This window comes from Mus musculus, chromosome 9 (assembly GCF_000001635.26).
Source record: "Mus musculus strain C57BL/6J chromosome 9, GRCm38.p6 C57BL/6J".
Lineage (NCBI taxonomy): Eukaryota > Metazoa > Chordata > Mammalia > Rodentia > Muridae > Mus > Mus musculus.
In genome coordinates this window covers 64986982-65011727 of record NC_000075.6, presented here as the reverse complement: position 1 = coordinate 65011727, position 24746 = coordinate 64986982, and the positions used below count along the sequence as shown (strand labels likewise).

Below are 24746 nucleotides of genomic sequence, written 5' to 3'. Positions count from 1 at the left end.
GAGAGTGGCTGGGGCATAGGAATATACTTGGAAAGCTGTATCTTGGTGCCCTGGTGAATAACTTCTGTAGTCGTCCTGTTTTGGATGAGGTTTTAGTTCTGTCTGTCCTCCTGTCTTAGAGACTATTCCGAGTCTGAATCCTCTATGTGAAGCCTTTACTTCCACTCAGGAGACTGCCCATGGAAGCTTGACATTCTCCAAGCTTTCAGCCGCCCCCTTCTGGCTGCCCTTGGCTGTGCATAGAGCATGTGGGTGCCCACGGACCTAGTACACCACTCTCCAGGCTTCTCTCTGCCTTGGTGGTGGTTTCCTTTGGTGAGTAGAGCTGAGAGTCAAGCAGAAAAAGAGATGACACAGGGACCGGACCACCTCTTGCAGAGACACCTTGAATTATCGGTAGGAGGTGGGCTTTTTTTGGGGGGAGGGTGTTCGAGACAGGGTTTCTCTGTATAGCCCTGGCTGTCTTGGAACTCACTTTATAGACCAGGCTGGCCTCGAACTCAGAAATCCACCTGCCTCTGCCTCCCGAGTACTGGGATTAAAGGCGTGCACTACCATGCCCGGCTAAGGAGGTGGGCTTTTTTTTTAATCCAGTGAAAAAAATGTTTAGTTTTACTTTAGGCTGCCAAAGTGTGCATTAAAGCCCTTTCTGGGGATAAATGAGAAATTTGAGTGGTGGGAATCTGGAGCTGGAGCTACTAGAACACAAAGTGACTTGCTGACTGTTGTGAGCCCAGCCCTGCTGTAAGGCTTGGTATGAGGCTCTCCCCTTGGTGCTCTCAACCACTGGTTCCCATGATGCTCGTTCTCTTCTCAACTTGAATAACCCTTGACGCCAGTCTGTGCTCTCTGTCTGCGTCCTTGCTACCTTCTCACAGGAAGTGAGTCATCTGTTCCGCTGGGTGCACAGGGATGCAGCCTTCGAGATCTGTCTGTTCCCTCATTCACCTCATATAGCTCCTTGCCTGCCTAGCCATCATCGTAATGGACCGATTCATAGCCTCATCGTTCTGTAGAGTTGGAGTCTTTGGAGGAGGCAGCAGTCAGGGAGGCACCATAGACACAGAAGCCTGCAGGGATGTGAACAGACCCCTCACTCTTAGCGGGGAGGCACAGGGTCTGTCAGTCTCTAGGAGGAGGAGGGGAAGAAATTCTGCTTTACTATAATTTCTCATATTGAAATGTCTTTTGTGTCCCTGGTCTCTTCACAGAACCCTGCTATCAGCATCACAGACAATGTGCTGCATTTCAAAGGTTAGTATCTGGGCCGATGCTCGAAGACCTCTGCATAGATCAGAAGGCAGATGGCAGGGTTTTTGGGAAGATTTATTTATTTATGCTTGTGAGTACACTGTAGCTGTACTGATTGTTGCGAGCCTTCATGTGGTTGTTGGGAATTGAATTTTTAGGACCTCTGCTCGCTCCAGTCAGCCTCACTCACTCCGGTCAACTCCGCTCGCTCTGCCCTGCTCGCTCCAGCCCTAAAGTTTATTTATTATTATACATAAGTACACTGTAGCTGATTGGGACACATCAGAAGAGGGCGTCAGATCTTATTACAGGTGGTTGTGAGCCACTATGCTGTTGCTGAGATTTGAACTCAGGACTTTCAGAAGAGCAATCAGTGCTCTACCCGCTGAGCCATCTCTCCAGCCCCCACGATGGCAGTTTGTCTTTAAAAAAAAAATTAAAAATAATTTTTCTGTCTGTCTGTCTGTCTGTCTACCTACCTACCTCTCTTCTCTATTTAGTTTGTTTTCGAAACAGGCTCTCAGTATATACCTTGGATGGCCAGAACACCCTATGTAGGCCAGGATAGCTTTAAACGCATAGAGATCTTCCCTGCCTCTGCCTCCTGAGTACTGAGAATAAGGGCATGTGCCACCATACTTTACAAACATGTGTGTGTGTACATACATACATATACATACACACACATATATATTTAAAACTATATATATATACATATGTATGTGTATATGTATGGTATGTATGAATGTGTATGTATGACAACAAAGGTCAGACAAATGTTTCATATTTTCTGGAACTGGAGTTACATACAGATATGAACAGACATGTGGGTGCTAGGAACTGTACTCTGGCCCTATGTAAGAGAAGCAAGAGCTATTTATAACTGCTGAGCTGTTTCTCCATCTGCAATAGTTTTGTTTTGTTTTTAAATCAGAGCATTTGGAGCATGTAGATGACTTTTTTTTTTTAAAGATTTATTTATTATCTCTAAGTACACTGTAGCTGTCTTCAAACGCACCAGAAGAGGGCGTCAGATCTCATTACTGTTGGTTGTGAGCCACCATGTGGTTGCTGGGATTTGAACTCAGGACCTTCGGAAGAGCAGTTGGTGCTCTTACCCACTGAGCCATCTCTCTAGCCTGTAGATGACTCTTATAATCAAATATTTCCACATATCAGTGGCTGTTTGCATCTCTGTTTGAAGCTGAAATAGAACCACTGGCACAATACACAGATACACATGCAGGCAGACACACACACACACACACACACACACACACACACACACACAAGAAGCATTTAAATCTTCCATTTCTTAAAAGACAAACAAACCAACAACTATAATGGAGGCAGAGATGGACAACTTATTACACGTGTGCTGAGGAAGGTGGTGGGGGTGGGTGGTATCACCCCCAGGGCCTCCCAAACGCTGAATACGAGCCCCACCACTGAGCTGGATCCTCAACCCAGTGGAACTGTCTTTCCTTTTTTCAAAGGATTTTTGAGACATGGTCTTACGATGTGGTTCGGGATAGCCTTGAGCTCTGCATCCTGTCCCAGCCTTTTAAGGGCTGGATTATAGGCCTGCATCCACCATTCCCAGATGAAAAGTTTTTGAGACTTTGCTAGTCTGATGGTCTCTGATTCCAAGAGTCTGGCCCATGTTTTCTCTGTAGCTCCTCAGTAGGCTTCCTGTTGTGCTCAGGGCCCTGGGTCTGTGTTCACAGGCAGCCAGTGCCTGGGTCTCCTTACTTCCTTGCCATTCTGATTTTCTAGAGTTATTGTCTTTTTTTTTCTTTTCTTTTCTTTTTTTTTTTTTTTTTTTTTTTTTTTTTGGTTTTTCGAGACAGGGTTTCTCTGTATAGCTCTGGCTGTCCTGGAACTCACTTTGTAGACCAGGCTGGCCTTGAACTCAGAAATCCACCTGCCTCTGCCTCCTGAGTGCTGGAATTAAAGGCATGTGCCACCACGCCCAGCTTTTTTTTTTTTTTTTTTTTTCTTTTTACTTGCACCTCAAGTAGTCCAGACTGGCTTCAAACTTGCCATGTAGCTGAGGATGGTCTTCAACATCTGACCCTACTGTTACTTCTTACTCGATGGGATTGTGTATGTGAGCCAACCCTAACTTCCTGGGTTATTGGAAAGTGGAATTCTGTTTCACCTACAGCTCCATCCACCCTGCTTTACTTCCATGAAGTCACAGTCTGGCTTTGATGTGTTTTTCAAGATAGAGTTGTGGTGGTAGTATCATAGGCTTAAGAATTTAGCCTGTGAGCTGTTCTACTTTAAGGAATGTATGATCTTAGCAAATATTTGGCAGGTTGTACTAAAGTGGCCCGAGGAGGGAGGGGAGACCCAGAAGGAACCAAGAGGAAGACAGTGGAGAGGAGAGGGAGAAGTGACCTGTGGTAGTTTCTGGGTCTAGTGGTCATTGGTGCTTGGACCAAGAGACTGCTTGATTTGGGAAAAGAGCCATGTCCTGGCTCAGGGATGGAGTGGCTACCTCAGGGATTGTTCCTTAGCTCAGCCCATCTTCTGCCCTGTTGCATTTGGAACTGCTAAAGGACAGGTTGGCTTCTACCTTCATTCTGTCCCTGACTAGAAGGCTTTAGATTAGAGCCATCTTTGAGTTAGTTGGTGTCTTACTCAGGGTTTCTATTCCTGCCAAAACATCATGACCAAGAAGCAAGTTGGGGAGGAAAGGGTTTATTCAGCTTACACTTCCACATTGCTGATCATCACTAAAGGAAGTCAGGACTGGAACTCAAGCAGGTCAGGAAGCAGGAGTTGATGCAGAGGCCATGGAGGGATGTTCCTTACTGGCTTGCTTCCCCTGGCTTGCTCAGCTTGCTCAGCTTGCTTTCTTATAGAACCCAAGACTACCCAGCCCAGGGATGGCACCACCCACAAGGGGCCCTCTCCCCTTGATCACTAATTGAGAAAATGCCTTACAGCTGGATCTCATGAAGGCATTTCCTCAAGGGAGGCTCCTTTCTCTGTGATAACTCCAGCTTGTGTCAAGTTGACACAAAACCAGCCAGTACAGTTTGTACATGCTCTTGTGCTCTCGTGCACGTTCTCTCTCTCCCCCTCCCTCCCTCCCTCCCTCCCTCCCTCCCTCCCTCCCTCCCTCCCTCCCTCCCTTCCTCCCTCCCTCCCTCCCTCCCTCTCCCCTTCCCTCCCTCCCTCCCTCCCTCTCCCCTTCCCTCCCTCCCTCCCTCCCTCCTCTTTCTCTTCCTCTTTCTCTCCCTCTCTCTCTCCCCCTCTCTCCCTCCCTTCCTCCCTTCTCCTCCCTTCCCCCTCTCTGTCTTTGTCTTGGGATTTGAACCCAGGGCCTGGTGCCTGCTGGCAGATAAGGACTGCTGAACCACATCCCAGTCCTGCAGCCTGTCTTAGCCCAGTCAGGAACATCTGATTTTTTTTCTGCTCAGAATTTAGAATCAAAGTAAATGAGAAAGTTAAACTTTACATATGTGCCTCCCCTTTGGGCCTTTCTCCTCTTTCTCTTCTTCCTTTTCTCTTCCTTCTTCCTTTCTCTTCTTCCTTTTCTTCCTTCTCCTCCTCTTCCTTCACCTTCTTTTTACTGATATAGTACTGAGTATTATGCAGGCTGTTATCGTAAATAGTCCAAAACAAACCATCAGTAATCATATGGAGTTCAAGTTTGCCCATAGTTGGGCTTATCCAGCTGTTGAGTAGCTCCGCCCTCACGTTCCCATGCTCCCACACTTTTGATGGGAACTGTTAGCTTTTGCCTTCCTTTTCAAAGCACTGTAGCAGGGTGGATTTGGGGTGGCCTTGCTGTGCTTAAATTCACAAAATTGACATTCTTTTGTTTGCAGCTCAGGGACACGGTGCCAAAGGAGACAATGTCTATGAATTTCACCTGGAGTTCTTAGACCTTGTGAAGCCAGAGGTATGTTCTCTGCTTTCTTGTAACCTTTCCACGTTAAGAAGTGTGTCCTAATAGTTAGGTGACATAAGGACAGACTCTGAAGATGAGCAAAGGGGAGTGAGACTGCTGCATTTGGAACAGATGCTGCTGTGTGTGGCTGCCAAGGAGTGGACATACTGGAGAGCCAGAGCACCAGAGCTGCATCTGGGCTTGGCCATTAATTGATATGAACTTCATTTTTTCCCCTTACGTGTTAGATAAGGGCTCAGATGAAACCTCTAGCTCTCTTCCAGTTCTGGTATTCTCCTATTTTAGTGATGACAGAGGAGAGTCAGGCGATAGCTGCTGAAGCCCTCACTGTAAGGTTTTCATGAGACTCAGTCACTGTGCCAATAAGGATCATAGGATGCAGAAAGGATGAAGGGTGAAAAGGATTTTTAAAAAATGCTGGGAGTATAGGAGCAGTTTCCTTCTTTTAGCCTCAGGAAGCTGAAGGTTTGGTTCATACTTCTGGCCTGGTGTCGAGAGTCTATGAATTTTCCTGTGCCAGAGCTCATTTTGTGGTGGCTCAAATAGCCCTGTCGTGGGTGCTGAGAACATGGCATGCCCATGGAGGCTGACTGAGAAGCCAGAAAAAGAAACTGCTGCTCTTTCCAGTAGCCCTCGGTGGACAGTGCTCTCCACTTATCATGGCTTGTAGAAGCAGGGATGGAAGAGGAGGCAACACCCATGCAGCTGCTCTGTGAAGTCACCGCAGCATAGTGCAGCCAGTGCAGGAAAGGAGTTCTAACGCTCGCTTTTTCTCCCAGCCGGCGTACAGGCTGACCCAGAGGCAGGTGAACATCACAGTCCAGAAGAAGGGGAGTCATTGGTGGGAAAGACTCACCAAGCAAGAGAAGCGCCCATTGTTTTTGGCCCCTGACTTTGATCGCTGGCTGGATGAATCTGATGCGGAAATGGAGCTGAGAGCCAAGGTGAGCGAGGCTAAGCTCTCATTTCTGAAGATGAACTCATGAGGGTTTGATAGAGTGGGACACGTTACACAGGAACTCGGAGGCTTGGGACGTGATTGTGAAGTGCTCATCATGTAAGACTGGTAGGCTACCTCAGGGCCAGGCCAAGGTGACGGGGTCTCAGGAGGTGACGGGGTCTCGGGGAAGGTAAAGTACCCTCTTATCACACGCCCGAGACACAGAGGCAAAGCCACAGCACTGTTGACCCAAGCTTGGCCCGCTGGCCAGGACAGCGTTTATGGGCCTCTCCCCATCCCACTGTGCTCTCTGGAAGGAAGTCTGCCCGGCCACTCTTTCAGAGCAGGGAGTTTTGTTTCCATATCATTTGTTTGGAAATTTTCTACATGAGAAGTTCACCTGTTCTCTCCCATTTCCTTATTCAGTCATTTCCATAAATTTATGTGTAGGATTATACTCTAACACTGTTCTTGTGGCTCACATCATCCCATTGGAGGCTCTTCCACTTGGCCTAGTGCATCTTTCAAAGGCCTTCACCATTGCAGGATTTTTTTTTCTTTTCTCTTCTCCCTTTCTTACTTTCAGGCACTCTATAATCAGGTGTAGCTTGCATACACTTCGCTTCAGTTCTAGATAACCATTTCTTTAAGGAGTTATCTTTTAAAAAAAAAACAAAAACTTGTATGTGTATTGGTATTTTGTCTGCATGTAGGTCTGTGCCCACAGAGGCCAGAAGAGAGCATCAACAGATGTGGGTGCTAAGAATCAAGCCTAGCCATTGCTCTTAACCACTGAGCCATCTCTCCAGCCCAAGCTGTCTTTATTTTTGGAGAGTGATATTAGCACCCAGATCAGCTGACAGTGAGGAAATACAGGTGTGCATACTCAGATACTGAGAAATATACCTTTATGTGTCTGTCTGTATATTAAGCTAACCACAAGTTTACACTGACATTAGTTATGATTTTAGCATCTGAAAAAAAAAACAAAAACAAAAACAAAACCCCAGAGCTTATACTAGGAATGTAGTTTCTGGAATGTACCGTCTGAAATGGCACTTCTTACCCTAGCCTACCACTGTGTTTGGTGCTATAGCAAGCTGTAAGAGTACAAGACTGCCCAGCTAGCTGATTCGCCATTGGATGGGGTACTAGACTCAGTGCTCAGGCGGTGATCTGCAACAGTCTCTCCGTAGAGCGCTGATGAACATGGTGGGAAGGGGCAGCCTGAGGGGTCAGGTCATGCTCCCAGCACCTGGGAATTCTAACTTGTATTCTTGAAAATTTTCTGTCTAAATTCTAGGAGGAAGAACGCCTAAATAAACTCAGACTAGAAAGGGAAGGCTCCCCTGAAAGTAAGTGGCTAAGGTGGTTATGAGTCAACTGGTGATGGGCTGGGTAGATGCGGTGTTGGGGGAGAGTGGGGACTTTCACCCTGATGCAAGCTTGGGTGAGTTTATGTTTAGTTTGAAGCTATGAACACCACTCTAAAGCCTTGCCTTTTCTTTCTATTTGGGACTAGCCTTGTCTGAGTAAACCAGGGCTAATGCAGCAGAAGAGAACCTTGTCTTATGCACAGACTAAGGGCAGACAGCACTCACCTTGTGTAGGCAGTGGAAATGGGCGTGGACTAAGGCCACACCCCTTTAGCCTGGCATCTTCTCTCACTTGATGTCTGAAGGGCCGTGGCAAGGATGCCTTTGGTTATCAGTTCTTAAGGTGGAAAGTGTCTCCATGTATGTCTGTACCGTGTGCCTGTGGAGTCCAGGAGACCAGAAGACAGTGTTGTAGTTCCTGAAACAAGTTACTACCAGTTGCTATCTGCCATGCGGGTGCTGGGAACCAAACCAAGGGCCTCTACAAGAGTATCAAGTGGTCTTGGCCACTGAGCTGGCTCTTTAACCCCATTCAGAGTTTTCATTTTATTTTATTTTATTTTATTTTATTTTATTTTATTTTATTTTATTTTATTTTATTTTATTTTGAGATAAGGTTTCTTGGCTGGCCTGGAATTCAATATGTCTACCAGGCTGGCTTAGAACATGCAGAAATTGGCCTGCCTCTGCCTCCTGCGTGCTGGGATTAAAGGTGTGTGCCACCCCACCCAGATCTCAGAATTTTAGAAAAAAAAAATCATTTTATCTAACCAAATGTTTATTAGAAAGAAGGTCTGTAAGTGACTATATAACGTTCGTGGTGATGGTGCCTAAGTCCAGCAGCTGCCTGTTACACACACGGCCTGGGAAGCACTAGAGTAACTCTAGGTGTGGAGCCGGATGAGTTAAGTGTGGGCACCTGAAAAACTGACGCTCCAGCGGCAGGCTCGTGCAGGTCTCAGGAGATTCACGTGTGGACTGCAGAAGGACGAGTGAGGTGTGTGCTGAATCAAAGCTTTGCAGGGCAGCATTGACATGCCTGAAGGAAGGATGGAGGTAGCTTTAGAGAAGTGGTTTCCAAATCGTGTTCTCTGGTACCTCAAGAGTTCCCAGAAATTCTTTGGAGGGGTAGATCTCCACTTTAATTGACATAGATCTTGTGTTTTACACATTTAAGATTCTGAGTGTGTGTGTGTGTGTGTTGTGTTTTAAGTGAGTTTAAAAAAAGCTTGAGTGCGGGCGTGGTGGCACACGCCTTTGATCCCAGCACTCGGGAGACAGAGGCAGGCGGATTTCTGAGTTCGAGGCCAGCCTGGTCTACAAAGTGAGTTCCAGGACAGCCAGGGCTACACAGAGAAACCCTGTCTCGAAAAAAACAAAAACAAAAAAAGCTTGAGTGATGACAGATTTAAAAAAATCATCTTAAAAGATAAAAACTTAGTCTCTAAAGAGGACTAGTGGAGGCAAAGACCAACGCAGGGAGCCACCTCAATGAAGACAGTTGCCTGCACAAACTTTATGTGAGTCTGTAGAAGCCACACAAAAGTGAAAGGAGAGCACGGACATCACAGGACTGATGTCACAGACATGTGACCTCCACACTGAGCCACAGCACATGAGCCTGCCCCCTCACAACAACAATAGTGATGATGATGATGATGGTGATGGTGGGGAGGGATGGTGATGGTGGTGGTGAGGGGGGATGGTGATGATGATGATGGTGAGGGGGGTGGTGATGATGATGGGGGTGGTGATGATGATGCTGGTGAGGGGGGATGGTGGTGATGATGATGATGAGGGGGGTGGTGATGATGATGGTGGTGAGGGGGGATGGTGGTGATGATGATGGTGAGGGGAGATGTGATGATGATGGTGGTGAGGGGGGATGGTGGTGATGATGATGGTGAGGGGGGATGGTGATGATGATGGTGGTGAGGGGGGATGTGGTGATGATGATGGTGGGAGTGATGATGGTGGTGAGGGGGGATGGTGATGATGATGATGGTGATTAGCGTTTGCTGTGTTTTAAACTTTTGCGACAAGGTCTGGCTGGCCTGGAACTTACTACATAGACCAGGCTGGCTTCAGACTCACAGATATCCCCCTGCCTCTGCCTCCAGAGTGCTGGGCACCAACATGACTGGCCCAGTAATAAAGTTGTGTTTTTAAAGGCTACCTTTGATATTTACATTAACTTTTTAGTGTTTTAAACTTGATAAATTAAAAAAAAAACAACCAAAAACTTAAAACATGGATTTTTTTTTAAATAAATTCATGGTTTCCTGATGCTAGGGTTCTTCATGATGGGGAAGGAAGTGTACATTTTGCATTATGAAGAAGTTTGACTAAGTGTGTTACATGTGGTGTCTTTTGGCCCTATGAGATGGGCTGGTTTTATTTTGACCATACTGTTGTGGTCTGGGCATCAGTAAAGTGTTGATGAGAGTATTGGTGACACAGTTGGCCTGGAGTCTCTGCCAGAGACTGTCCTTTTTGTCCTTTCTTTTCCCCTGTCTTGTGAGGGAGGGGCCTGTAAGGCCAAGCTCGTTCTGTGGACAGAGTGCTTGTTCCCTCTTCTGCCTCTGGCTGTGTCCTCATCCTGCCCATGTCTAGAGGCGCAGCTCAGATCCTGGCTTAGCCACATAGACTGCCTGTTTCCCAGGCTAATGTCTTTTTTTCAGAGGACATTCTCTGTCTCCTTCTGGCTTGTGCTGTGGCTTTCCAGCCCGTCATCAGCTCCTTGGAGGCGGTGCTGTGCTCTCACTGCCTTTGTGTTCCCATTTTGCCCTTCGCAGACAGGACTGCCTATGTGTCTATACGACCACATGTTAGAATTGCTTTTGTTTTTTTCATTTATTCTTCCTATTATGTGAGCTAGTTTGACCTGCATGATCTTAAAGAAACAAAACAAAACCAAAAATAATCCCCTCAATGCTCCAAACCCCAGAGGAGAGGAATTATGTTAACTAGGACAAAAGCTGAAGGGAGACATAGTTCCCTCTATCTGTTTCGAGGGGTGGAGTTTTTCTCCTGAGCTAGGCAGGGCTATGAAAGGAAGCTGGTGAGTACACGACACGGGGCACCAGGGCTTCCCTCCGGAGTTGTGTTCAGGAGCTCACGGCCCGGCTCTGCTTTGCTTTGCAGCTCTTACAAACTTGAAGAAAGGGTACCTGTTCATGTACAACCTTGTGCAGCTCCTGGGGTTCTCCTGGATCTTTGTCAACCTCACAGTGCGGTTCTTTATTTTAGGAAAAGGTAAGTATGACATTTCATCTACCTCAGCTGAGGTGGCTCTCTCTGCCTTGGACGTGAATAGGCACCTGCCCTTCCTGCCCTTCCTGCCCTTCCTGCCCTTCCTGCCCTTCCTGCCTTTCCTGCCTTACCTGCCTTTCCCTATGTCAGTTCCTGGAGGAACATGCTGACCGGAGCAGGCCTAGAGGTTTCACTTCTGCGGATGTGTTTTAAGGAAACAAGAACTATAGGTGAAGTTTCTGCAGATGTGACATGTGGCATTAAGTTACAAACTTCTCATGTGTCTTCATCAGTAAGAAATTTCTGTGGAATATTCACTAGTGTAGTGTTGTGGAGCATAGAGAAAGAGTCAACAGTAGCATAAACAACGCTTATGAGGCTATAATTAATGTCTAACTTGCTTTTCTTTGTTTGATCATAGCAGTTTGCAAATGAGCACTCTCAAAAAGATTAGAGAGAATACAGTTTTCCAGTGGTCTGAATGTAGGTCAATTAACAGTACCGTTTCTTTTGCAAAATAGGTATGGAGAAAATAAGATTATAATAGAAAATGTAAACTGTTTGAAAAGAGACATGAACTCTTGTAGAGTATCCTACTGTCTGACTCTGCATTTTCCACCTGCAGTTTTCGGCTGTGGAGCCGGTTAGCTGGGGGTGTGTGTGTGTGTGGGGGGTCTGTTGAAAGGGGAGGAACTGTGACTTGTTTATACCCCTGACATTGGACTTTGGGTAGCACAGTGGCAGCTAGGACCACATGCCTAGGGCTTATAGTCAACCTGTGACCAGCAGCCTCCATGTGACCACAGGAGAGAATGGAGAAGTCTCAGGTGCAGCTACTCTCGGATTACTATGGCATTCTCATCCTGGAAGGAAAACAGGGACCTTCAGATAAGTAAATGCTCACCTTGTTCAACCTAAGATGGTAGGTGGATGCTGAGTGTTTTTTCATAAGACTGCTGGCTGTAGGGATGGCAAGATGGCTCAGAAGGTAAGGGTGCTTGCTGCCAAGCCCCAAAACTAGCTCCACCACCCACATGGTTGTAGGAGAGAAACAATGCCCCAAATTGTCCATTAACAACCACATGCATACCATGGTGTGTGTGCAGCCACACACACACATACACACACACACAGACAGACATGCTAAATGCATTAAGCAGTTTAAGACATTAAGGCTATAAAGTGATCTAGTCCAAAAGCTATCAAGTGAAACAGGCCTGTTGGCTAATTGGTGATCAATTTTCAACTGTAATTTATTTTTTCTATGGACCCTGTTAAACTGAGGATTTAGATTACAAATACATGGATAATGATTGTAGCTGCCAGTGGCTTTCTTTTTTCTTTGTTTTCTTTTTTTTAAAGGTTTATTTTATTTCATGTATGTGAGTATATCATTGCTGTCTTCAGACACAGCAGAAGAGGGCATTGGATCCCATTACAGATGGTTGTGAGCCACCATGTGGTTGCTGGGAATTAAACTTAGGACCTCTGGAAGAGCAGTTAGTGCTCTTAACCGCTGAGCCATCTCTCCAGCCCCTTTGTTTTCTTTTTTGTTGTTGGGGGGGCAGAGGCAGGCGGATTTCTGAGTTTGAGGCCAGCCTGATCTACACAGAGTGAGTTCCAGGACAGCCAGGGCTACACAGAGAAACCCTGTCTCATAAAACCAAAAAAAAAAAAGAGAAATATTTCAGAGGACAACCTTGTATTATTAATAAGGCCTTGAAAAATTGTTATCTCTTTTTAGTTAGGATAGCTTCTCAGAATTCTAAGAATTATTAGTGCTGAAGGTATGAACACTGTTAAGGATTTTGAAATCTAATTTTAAGGATTTTATTATTAGGGGCTGGAGAAATGACTCAGTGGTAAGAACACTTACTGATTGCTCCTCAGAGGACTTGGGTTTGATTCCCAGCAGCCACATGGTACAAATGTCTGTAAGTCCAGGTGTCCACTCCATGGCAGCAAGCATACAAGTGGTGCATAGACATACATGCAGGCTAAACCACCAGACACAGTAAAAAATAGTAGTAGTAGCAGTAGTAATGATGAACTTTTAAAAAGATTTAAGTTTTAAAAGTGTGTGTGCATTTATTTGTATGTGCAAATGAATGCTAGGTGCCCTTGGAGGCCAGAGAGGGAGCTGGGTCTGCGGAAGTTGGAGTTATAGGTGTTTGTGAGCTGCCTGATACATACGGGTGCTGGGCACCAAACTCAGGTTCTCTTTCAGAGAAATGTGTGCATCTCACTGCTGAGCCATTTCTACAGCCTTCCTGCAATCTCATTTTATTGAATACTTTTATCTCTATGTAATTGAATTTTTGATTGCTCACATGATAGATTTAGCTTTAACTTCGAAGAGGTAATTGATCTGAAAAGAGTTACCGTTTTGTCTTGTACACAGATTGTTCTTTTCAACAGATAGTAACAATGAAAGCTGGGGGTGGCTTTTTTAATTTTTTAACCAGGAGAAAGGGACAGAGGGTTTTTGTCTGGACATAAGGGAGTTCATCCTGGGAGTTCTGAAGCCTGTCCTGGCCTAGGGTAGGAATGTGAACCTGACTCCGTGTCTATTTTCTTCCTCAAGTTCTTTTCCTGTAAGGTGTGGAGAAGCTGCCCCTGCTAGATCATGTGGCCTGACCATCCTGTATGCTTGTGCCCTAGAGTCCTTCTATGACACGTTCCACAATGTGGCTGACATGATGTATTTCTGCCAGATGCTGGCACTAGTGGAAACCCTCAATGCTGCGATTGGGGTCACAAGTACCCCGGTGCTACCTGCTCTCATCCAGGTATGGAAGAGTTATGTGTGGGAACAAGGAATGAAAGATTTCAGCATGGTGAATAGGTCATCTGGTGGATGGTCATAATGTGCCATGTTCCAGTTATTAAACATACTTATTTGCATAGGCTAACACTATTTCATTTCAGCATGTAGGGAGGTTTTTCTTTTTTTCTTTTTTTAATGAGTTAGGGTCTCTCTAGTCCTGGATGTCGTAAAATTTGCTCTGTAGATCAGTCTATCCTCAAACAGAGGTCCTCCTTCCTCACAAGTGCTGGGACTAAAGCCGTGCACCACCGTGCCTGGCCTTGAAGGAAACATTTTAAAGCACTGCTATTTCCCAAAGCATATTTTCACATTGCTGGCCTGTTTTGTTGTTTATGACATTTTCGTGAAATGATAAAATTATAAAGAGCTTCTTATGTAGGGAATTTTGATTTTCAGGTAAAAGCAGAGAAGCCTGTCTCTTGGTTTGATTAGGTGGCTTTAGCTGCTAAAGTTTAGCAACTAGAAATGGTTTTTGTTCCCTCCAATACCTCTATGCTACCTCAGTCAGTTATTGTCCTTGGCCTGCTTCTTAGCAGATCACATAGTGTGAAGAGCACACTGCCCATCCGCAGAGGCAGGCAGGCAGGCAGGCAAGTGAGTGCTGGTCACATCTCAGTACTGATTTTATGTGCACCATGCTTGTCCACTCTCAGCGTGCATTCTCACAGTGTCAGCTGTATGGTAAGAGGTATTAGTTAATGCAACAGACTTTATTATTTATGGGTTTTTCTTCCTTTAGGAAGAGGCTGTCCATTTAAATGTAACAGGGGTAGTGTATGATACAGTAAATATCCTGTATGTGAAGAACCATGATAAGTAAGGATTCAGGGTTAGCCGGGCATGGTGGCGCACACCTTTAATCCCAGCACTCGGGAGGCAGAGGCAGGCGGATCTCTGAGTTCGAGGCCAGCCTGGTCTACAGAGTGAGTTCCAGGACAGCCAGGGCTACACAGAGAATCCCTGTCTTGAAAAAAACCAAAAAAAAAAAAAAAAAAAAAAAAAAAAGAAAGAAAGAAAAAGAAGAAAAGAAAAAAAATGAATTCAGGGTTTGTTTGTTTGTTTGTTTGTTTTTTTGTCTAAGTGTAAGGGACAGGCTCAGAATCACCATCTATCCAGGGAATACCTTTTGTGTAGGACATGGTGGACAGGCTCAGAATCCCTGTCTGTCTAGGAGTACCTTTTGTGTAGGACATGGCGGGTATGAAGCTTCAGGGCTGGCCAAGGTTATAAGACCTGGACAGGGCTTATTTTGACTTGAAAGTGAGGGCTAAATTTGCCTCAGGTTAACTGAAGTACTTATATATTGAGGGGCTACTAAGCAGCCTGAGGCCAGGAGCAACTCAAGTGACAGTTCCTGGGTTCTGTGCAGAAACAGTGAGAAAGCAATAGAGACGAAGCCTAGGGAGAAGGAGGAGTTACCTTTGTTGCTCTTTGAGGAAATATTAAAGAGTCTGGCCTGATATTTATAACTCAAGCAGTCTGGTGGAGAACATTTTCTGTATAAAATAATAATGGATCACTAGTCTAAAATGTGTTTACTTGGTTTTGCACAAACACTGTAGAGATTTTTATTTTGAGGAAATGTGGCAGGTTAGGTGGCTGGATAAATATGCATGCTGCCAATATAGATTCAGGAAGGAAAAACCAGTTTAGTGATGAGCAGGCCAAAAAACGAAGTGACTTTGGGCATGCAGAGCTTAGCTAAACACCCATCTGCAGAACTACAAGCTCAGTTGTAGGCTGTCACAAGGTAGAAGTGGGAGCCTTCCCTCGTAGAGCAGGGACTCCAGAGAGCTGCTGTGGCTGTGACATCACACTTGTGCCCCCGCCCCCAGTTTTGTCAGAAAGAACCTGTCTTAAGAGGAAGGAGATAGACTGTGACCTGGGAGGTTAAGATGAGAAGGTCTTAAGTGTAAAGCCAGCATAAAGTAGCTGGTGAGATCTGTCTCAACAAAACAAAGCAGTAGACTCTGAGACCGCCAGAAGGCTCTGTGATAGAACTCCTGTCTCCTCGCTGTTGGCACAATCTTGACGCCACAGACCTTAAAGAGATCCTCCAGTACCAACAAATCTCTTCTGTGAAAATTACCTTTGGGGGCCGGAAAGATGGCTCGGTGTTTAAGAGCACCAGCTGCTCCTGTTGGAGACCTGAGTTGCTCACTTCTAACTGCCTCTGATTCCGTTTTAGGAGACCTGTGCCTCTGGCCTCCAAAAGCACCTATGTTTACATACACATTATTAAAAATAAAATGAAATGGGTTGGAGAGATGGCTCAGAGGTTAAAAGCACTTCCAGAGGTAATTCCCAGCAACCATATAGTAGCTCATAACCATCTATATAATGACATCTCTTCTGGTATGCAGGCATACATGTAGACAGAACTGTGTATACGTAGAACATAAATCAATCTTTAAAGTGGGGTTAAGTGCTGGAGAGAGGATTCAGCAGTTGTGAGCACTGACTGCTCTTCCAGAGGTCCTGAGTTCAATTCCCAGTAACAACCACATGGTGGCTCACAACCACCTGTAATGGGATCTGATGTCCTCTTCTGGTGTGTCTGAAGACAGCTACAGTGTACTCATATACAGAAAATAAACAAATATTTTTTAAAAATATCATGGAGAGTCTAAAGTGGGTTTAACAAATACAATTATTCTAAAAAAAAAAAAAAAAAACCAAACAACTTTGTCTCAAAGAATTTACAGATTGGTTTCCAAAGAAAATGGGAGACTTCCAATCAAAGATCATAAAACCAAAGAAACAAGACATTTGTGCAAGAAATAGCAGAAGCAGCAGACTGTAGGATGAGCCATGGGCATTGTAGCTGTGAGAGTGCCTGCAGAATAGAACACAGTCATGCGGAGGTTGGACTATGGAGGCAGGTGGATCTCTGTGAGTTTGAGGTCAGCACGGACTACAAACAGTGAGTTCTAGGACAGCCAGAGCTACAGAGAAACCCTGCCTCGGGGCAAAAAGGAAAACATTTCATCAGTTGTGAGCCTGCATGACTTACCATGCTTTTCTTTTCTGTGAGGTGGCTTGCATTTATTCTTACTGTAAATAGGGCTAAGGTTGTTTTAAAAACAGAGCTTTAAAATCTTAGCACATTCCAAAACCACTTTGATTGGAACTGAATTTATCAGTAAATATGAGGATGTCCTTATAACATTGAGTTTTACAATTGAAGAAAGCTAGGTCTTTTTTATTTATTTATTCATTTATTATATGTAAGTACATTGTAGCTGTCTTCAGACACTCCAGAAGAGGGAGTCAGATCTCTTTACGGATGGTTGTGAGCCACCATGTGGTTGCTGGGATTTGAACTCTGGACCTTCGGAAGAGCAGTCGGGTGCTCTAACCCACTGAGCCATCTCACCAGCCCGAAAGCTAGGTCTTATGCTTTCTGTTCTTCCTGTCCCTTCCTGTACTGTAAATGCCCGCAGATTTTCTCTTCAGCTGTGTCTAACTTACTTTTACAGTGATTAAGCGTTAATGTCTGATCACTATATTTTCATTAATAGAATTCCTGCTTCCCTCCTTTCTGGATCTGCTTCTACTTTTCTACTTTCTTACTTCCTGCCCAGGTAGTCGAGCTCTCTGTAAGCATGAGTGTGTTGGGGGTTTTGTTTTGTTTTGAGACAGGGTTTCTCTGTGTAGCCCTGGCTATCCTGGAACTCACTCTGTAGACCAGGCTGGTCTTGAAATCAGAGATCCACTTGTCTCTGCCTCCCAAGTGCTGGGACTAAAGTTGTGCGCCACCACCACCAGGCATAGTAAGGGAAATTTTGATACATGCTACAACAGGGGTGGATCCTGAGTACATTGTGCTAACTGAAATGAATCAGCCCCTGAAAGACAAATGCTGCGTCATCTCCTTACATGATGCATTCAGAATAGTCAGAAACAAGAGACAGAATGTGGAGTGGTGGTTGTCAAAGGATGGAGATTGGAGGCTCCCTTTTGGTGAGTCACGGTGTCAGTTCTACAAGATAAGAAGTTATGAAGCTTTGCTGTGCTGGTGGTTGTACAACATTACACATGTACCTAATACAACCACAGTGTATGTGATTACTGTAAGGCCAGGTGTAGTGGCACATAACTTTAGTTCCAGCACTCAGGAGTCAGAGACAGGTAGATCTCTGTGAGTTCCAGGCCGGCCAGAACTACATAGCATAACCTTGTCTCAAGGAAAGGAGAAAAAAAAAAAAGAAGGTTATGTCTATGTTACAATGTAAAGAAAGAGCTGGCTGGCAAGGTGGTGCACTCTGGTACTGCAGCTGCTCTGGTGTGGAGCATGGGTTAGTTTAATAAGTACAGAAGCAAGTTACAGAGTAATCCATATGGCATGAGCTCTAAACGGCTAAATGATAGGCACAGGAGTGCTGGAGAGGTGGCTTAGGAGTCAAGAGTGCTTGATGCTCCCTCAGAGGACTTGAGTTTGGTTTCCAATCCCCATGTCGGGTGGATCTCAACCACCAGCAACTCCAGCTCTAGAGTATTGAATGCTGCCCTCTGGTCGCCACAACCATCCACACACAAGTGGCACATATACATATAAGTAAAAATAAATAAATTCCATGAAATAGCATGTCATACAGGTCCCATGTACCAGCACTAGGCTGTGTAGACACACACTGGAATGATGAGCACAGGACAATATTACATACCATACAGCAATCACTGTGTCTGTAATGCTCTGTTCCTTACTGTGGGCTATGAAGGCGCCAATGCTCATTGGCAGTATCCTATATATTATGTTTGTATATGTATGTGTGCTTTTGATATCGTAGAAACAGAAGATAATAGCTCAGTGTTATAAAGGATCAACTAAATTTGCTTAGGATATGCTAAGCTACTCAAGAGTAGAATTTACCTAAAGGAATGTTCCTGGTTCTCTTACCAGGAAGAGCATGAATCTGCCAGGCAGGATGACACTGGGTAATAGCTGTCTGGTAAAGTAGCCCTTGTCTGTTTGGAGACAACTATGATAGTATTTTTACATCAGAAATCTCTCCATTTGTCCAAACAACCAATCCTTGGGATTTCTGTCTCGGTGAAACATGTTTATATGCTCAAAGTGTAACTTGGGTCCCTAAAGCTATATAAGCTGATAGGGTTTCTTATTCAGGCTGGTCCCCTTTGTGCATTAGCCAGAACCAGTTTTATGCTAGCATTAAAGGGATTTTCCTTCATTAAACTCTAAGTGGTGGAGTGATTTCTCACTGGGAAGGCATATTCTGTATCACTTTAATGTACATGTTATGTAGGTATATACACAGAAAAGTACCCATTTATCTAGAGAGACGGGTTTGTAACAAGGGACCATGAAATGGCTCAATGGGTAAAAGCTCTAAGCCTGACAACCTTAGTTCAATTCCTGCAACTCAAGAGGAGGAGAGAACTAAGTCCTGCACGTTTGTCATGGTATACGCCCTTCCATCCACCCCCACACAAAACAAACCAGTTTTAAAAGACTTTAAAAAAGGGACCATCTTAACTGAGTTGTTACAAAGAAAGTAAGACTGTTTCTCTCAACGGATGTGATTTTCTTAATGCGTCAAGAAAGATCTTATTCGAATATTATTTCCTTTAGTGGGCTACACTGTATGTCATTACTTTTAGGTATTTTCATATGCACATTTTAAATAAAACTGTACAGTGCATTAAGAAAAGGGAGCATTTGTAAGTGCATGCATGTGCTGTGGGAATGCAGACAGATATATAGGTATGTGCACACAGATACGTACAATGTTTAAATTCTCTCTCTCTTTTGGATCTTTTTAATAGTTTCTTGGAAGAAATTTTATTCTGTTTCTTGTTTTCGGCACCATGGAAGAAATGCAAAACAAAGCTGTGGTTTTCTTTGTGTTTTATTCCTGGAGCGCAATTGAAATCTTCAGGTGGGTGGGTACAAATGCTGCCCGGCTCTGGAGTGTGTGTTGCTGCTTTGGCTGGAAGTTTCATTAGGATTACACATGTGAGGAGTCTAGCTACATCAGGGTGCTTGGCAGTCCTAAAACAGGCCGTTTTAAAGCACTGCTTAGAGCCGAGACTATAGGGACCAAAGGGAACCAAAGAATGAAAGATCCATCTATAAACTCAAGGTTTCACTGTTGTGTTGTAAAGAAGACCCAAGGCCCATCCATCCAGAGGGAAGGAAATACTTGAAGAGTCAGGAGGAAGACGAAGGTTGAAGCAGCAATCCAGGCTGGGTGGGTTAGTTAAGAGAGCGTTCCTGAGGGTTCTTACTAAAGAGCACTCTCATCTTATGGTAGTTTGTTTATATTTTTCCCTCTAAAGGGCTAAGGCAGGAGGATTGCCATGAATTTGAGGTCAGCCTGACCTACACACTGAGACTCTGAGAAACAAAATTAAAATCTATCCAATGAAGCAATGTTCCTTTTTAAACCCCTCACCCATACCGTCTGCTTTTTCCCAGTGTGTCATACGCAGTGGGGCTTCCTCAGCTCTGGTGTGTGTAGTGACAGTTTGACAGGGTTCCTGGCACAGTGGGAAGAGGCAGTGGTGCCTGCACCATGTCTTATTGTGCCTGGATCTGAACCCCCTGGCACCATGGATACAAAGATTTGAAACAGATTCAAGGTCTTTGATGATAACATTTTGGGAAGAAATTAATTTCTTGTGATTTTTAAAAAATTTTCTTTTTCACTTTTGAAGAAAGGTCTCACTATGTAGCCTTGGCTGCCCTTGAACTCTCAGAGATCTTACTGTCTCTTCTTCTGCGATGAGACTTAAAGACATGCACTACCATGCCCAGTGTGATGTCTCTTTAAGCCTGAGCATTTCTGATTCGAGATTAGAGGCTTTTTGTATAATTTTATAGAATTACTCATTTATCCAGAGGCAGCTAGGCATCTCTCCCTACTAGGAACATAGATGAGAGCTAGGAATAAAGCTATGTTCTAAGCATCCAGCACGGAGCTGAACAAAGAGGGTTCCTTGAAGAATACACTGAGCCTGCCCATAGACTTCACAGCCTGGTGTGTGAGAATGCCCATCTAGGGTGGAATTCAGAGCCTGCAGTGGCTGTTGTCTTTGATTTCTGTTTTCCATAGGTATCCCTTCTACATGCTCTCCTGCATTGACATGGACTGGAAGGTGCTCACGTGGCTCCGTTACACTATGTGGATTCCGTTATATCCCCTGGGATGTTTGTCAGAAGGTATTTTTAAAAACTTTAGGTTCATAGTATAGCTCTCAGGGGTGCCCATGTGGTAAGAGGCTGGTTTCCTCTCTGCCAGCCGTAATCTAATCAATGTGGTATTAAGACCTCAGGCCTTTCTTCCTGATGGCCTTTTTCCATACTCTTTGTCTGACTGTTCCAGAGACATGGGTCTCATTGCGTAAGGTTTGGAAGCTGGGTGCTCCTGTGCTGCATGCTTTTTATTTACAAGCTATTCTTAATATTCCAAAGAGAGATCTTATTAGTAATTTCATTTTATTATGACAGCCCCTAGTGAATAGATCAGACACAAAATTTCCTCCCATTTTATAGATGAGGAAACAGAAGCCCAGTGCTGGGCTGTTCTCATCAGTCTCCTGGAAGCTTAGAGGCAATGTGAGAACCCGGGAGCTTTCTGTACAGGCGGGTAGGAGACATCTCCTGCAGCCTCAGGCTGGAGCTGTGAGCCCGAGGTGCTGGAAGCTCATGTGTTCCATTTGCTTCTCACTGCTTGCTTGCTTTCAGCTGTGGCAGTGATCCAGTCCATTCCAGTATTCAACGAGTCGGGAAGGTTCAGTTTTACTTTGCCATATCCAGTGAAGATGAAAGTCAGATTTTCCTTCTTCCTTCAAGTTTATCTCGTAATGTTATTTTTAGGTAAGTACGTCTCTTGTCATATTTTAGACAGGAGAGCTAAGTGGTTCAGTTTTAGCATCCCTTAATATAATTCTACTTCTGAAAGAGTGGCCAGGGAAAGGCTTTATTTGTGCAAACAGACCCAGTAGGAGAGTTTGCTGCATGTGGAAATCTTTCTCTCAGGTCTGCAGTAGCTGAATTGTGAGTGCTCTGTCAGTGCGAGTCTGTCATATATGTGGATATTGAGGCATACCATACAGTATCTCCCGATGACCCACTAAGAGCTCTTCTAACAAGAGCAGGAGATGAGAACCCTGCTGCCTGCATTCTAACCTACTTGGGGCTGAGGAGGAGGTAGAGGCGTGGCAAATGAGGGGGGAGGGAGGTGGCGATGGTCTCTGTTGGGAAGCGCCCCGCTGATTATGGCCGCCTTAGTAGGTTTGTATCCAACATGAATTCTAGATTAACTCAGAAAAGCTCAGAACTAACCGGAACAAGAGATAAACTTAAAATTACTCGAAAGCCACCGTAACTCAAGGATTTCCTGTAAGCATCGGTGTTTAGGTTATGTATTTGACTTGGTAGATTTAAATAAACATAGCTGCGTTGTAGGCAACAGTGGGTTCAGCCACTGCCAGTGTGCTAGCTCTCTTGGTGTGTACTGTATTCATCAAGACGTAGCCACTGATAGATAACAAGAGTTGTCTTCAGACTGGCAAGGCTCAGTGCAAGAGAAGGGAGGGAAGGAATCAGTAGTGAGCATCTAAGAGGTTGCCACCCTGAACAGAAGATGAACAGTACAAATGGCCTGAGAGGTTAAAAAGCCGAGTGGTCTCCATGATTTAGTGTGGGAGGTTATACTACTTAGGAGGCCCTATGAAAAAAAGTTAGAATTCTGTGTGGTGGCTCACATTTGTAATCACAGCAGCAGGGAGACTGAAGCAGGAGGACTGCCTTAAGTTCAAGGCTAGCCCAGGCAATAGAGTAAGGTCCTGTACCCAGTAAAGAGTGGAAATATTTTAATATGCAGTGACCCTATGACCTATCTTTTTTTTAGTGTTGCTTAATAGAAAGATATGTACATGTTATTATTCAAAATTAAACCAATCCAAAATTGTAAATTTTGGGTCTTAACCAGGTAGTATATGTTCATAGGTCAAGGAATTTTTTTATGCACATTCTTTCATAGTAAGTATGTGATGTGTTTTTATCCCTGTTGTACAACTGAAGGAACTGAGGTGAGGCTAAGCTACAGAACTTTCTGGTTAAGTAGAATTGAAACTGGCATCTGAAATCCTGTTTCCTCACATACTGCTTTGTACTTTCAGACTGTAGCTTACTTTTAAAAAAGTAAGTTCTTTAAAAAAAAAAAGTCAGTTCTTGAATAGCCCTTCAGCTCTGATTTAGCCACTCATTACATATGTATGGGGGGAAAACAGGCAAAAACCATCGTTAACTTAATCATCTATGTAGGGTGAACTGTATTGATGACTATATTAATATTGAAATGTGTCAAAACATGAGAGTCAGATGAACAGATCATAGGCATGAGATACACACAGTCTGATGGAAAGTTGGATCCAGAAGCTGTTCAGTAGACAAGGTTTATCTCTGTCTAACCCTGCACAAGAGGCCATGAGCAGTGAGGCCACAAGCCCCTGCAGGGCTGGACACCTCTCGCAGCACTGCTGTGGGTTCCGCTGTATCTGAGCAATAGATTTAGTGCCGTGAGGCCTGGGCACAAACAGCAGATAACTCACTTCCCTGTCACAAGGACATTTCTAATCAGTTGGTTTTTTTTCCCCTAGGGTTATATATTAATTTTCGTCACCTTTATAAACAGCGCAGGAGGCGGTATGGACAAAAGAAGAAAAAGCTCCACTAAAGATGAATTTGGTAGCTTCATTTGAGCAGAGTCTATGATTCCTACTCTTCTACTTCTTGTACTGATATAAGGGTTTGTTTTGTTTTGTTTTTTAAAGTAAGGCTGTCTCTCTTTCCCAGTAACATTCCTGAGTCTACTGTCCTTATCTTAGTGTTGTACTTGCATGACATGGATATCTGGTATCTGAGGACAAGTTCATTCTTGTGTATTTAATAACAAAGGTGGCCCTCTTCATGTCTGCTCCTCCCTACAGGCACTGTCTGTCTTCACAGGGCTTGGTCTTTCTGCTGCCACTTGTGAAAACCGAAAAAAAACAAGACTACATAGCACCGACTTTTTGAAAATCAGATAAACATGGTTATTGACATTTTTTGAGTCAGAGTAGGGCTGGAGAACACTTCATATTTGATGCCTTTTAGCTAAAGACATTCATTACTATAGCACTTCCCAGGCATTGAAGAGGCAGAGTGATTTAGAGAACGAAATCAGAACCTGGGAACACCATGACTACTTCATTTCTAGCTAAATCAGAACTGCCTTCAACACTGGAGAAAGGGAGAAGTACTGCGCAACAGAGATTAGAAGTCCAAATGTGAATGGCTGCAGGGGTCAGAAGGGAACAGAGATGCAGGAGACAGGCAGGATCAGTTGTGGTAATGATGCCTGTGGCAAACACAAACACCTACTTGGGCTGCACACAGTCACACAATCAATCTATAATTCTTGGGGTTAGCTCAGTCCATTTACTTGTGTATTTCTGAGTGGTTGGTGAGATTACTTTATTGAACTGTTTTTTTCCTTGTTAGATTTTTTTTTCTCTTTTTTTGTTTTTTAAGATAGGGTTGTTCTGTGTAGCTTTGGCTCTCCTAGAACTTGCTCTGTAGACCAGGCTGGCCTTGAACACAGAAAGAGATTCATCTGCCTCTGCCTCCTGAGTGCTGGGATTAAAGGCAAAAGCCACCACAGCCTGTTTTGTTTTGTTTTCGGTTTAAAAACAACAACAAACTGTGTGCATGCAGAATACAGACCTTGAGGTTGGCTACTGTTCAAGACAGCTTCAGTCTCTCTACCACATTCCATGTAAACCTATGGTGAAGTAACACCAGAAAAAAGAGCCTGAGAGTGGTCGCTTCCATCTTCCACTCCCCTTGTTCTTGGGGGGAAAGGAAGGAGACTTCTGCTGTTGCAGTGAGCCCAGAGTGGATTGGCATTAAACTGGCTGCTTTGACACACCTCATCTCACCCAAGAGTATTTCCCAAGTCTGCAGCTTCCGTCAGCGATTGTTGTGTTACCTTCTGGTGTTCCCTCACTGATTGTGGACAAACCTGGCAGTTGAGCTTTGCAGTCAATTATGCCGTATCCCTGTGCAAACTCCCATGTTCTAGTTGCTGTTAGCATCCCCTTTGTTGCTGTCTGAGAAAGTGAAAGATTGTGTATTTCTATTAAAACATTTACAGTCAAAATCCTAAT

The 24746-nt window shown here is 44.4% G+C and overlaps 1 protein-coding gene across 2 annotated transcripts in view; it reads left to right on the top strand.

Annotated features, from left to right (window-relative positions):
• Hacd3 (3-hydroxyacyl-CoA dehydratase 3) overlaps positions 1-24745 on the top strand; it is a 34750-nt gene extending 10005 nt beyond the window's left edge. Inside the window, exons 2-11 of one of the 2 annotated variants that reach the window (XR_001778950.2) lie at positions 1212-1254; positions 5094-5167; positions 5956-6120; positions 7420-7471; positions 10637-10747; positions 11551-13533; positions 19359-19471; positions 20648-20754; positions 21280-21411; positions 23199-24745. Coding sequence is in view for 1 of the 2 variants with exons in the window: in NM_021345.2 (NP_067320.2) it covers positions 1212-1254; positions 5094-5167; positions 5956-6120; positions 7420-7471; positions 10637-10747; positions 13406-13533; positions 19359-19471; positions 20648-20754; positions 21280-21411; positions 23199-23275 (1002 nt within the window). In the remaining variant the exon portion in view is untranslated. The remainder of the gene's footprint in view (positions 1-1211; positions 1255-5093; positions 5168-5955; positions 6121-7419; positions 7472-10636; positions 10748-11550; positions 13534-19358; positions 19472-20647; positions 20755-21279; positions 21412-23198) is intronic. The other variant, NM_021345.2, reaches the window with a different exon arrangement.
• Position 24746: the final 1 nt, after the last annotated feature.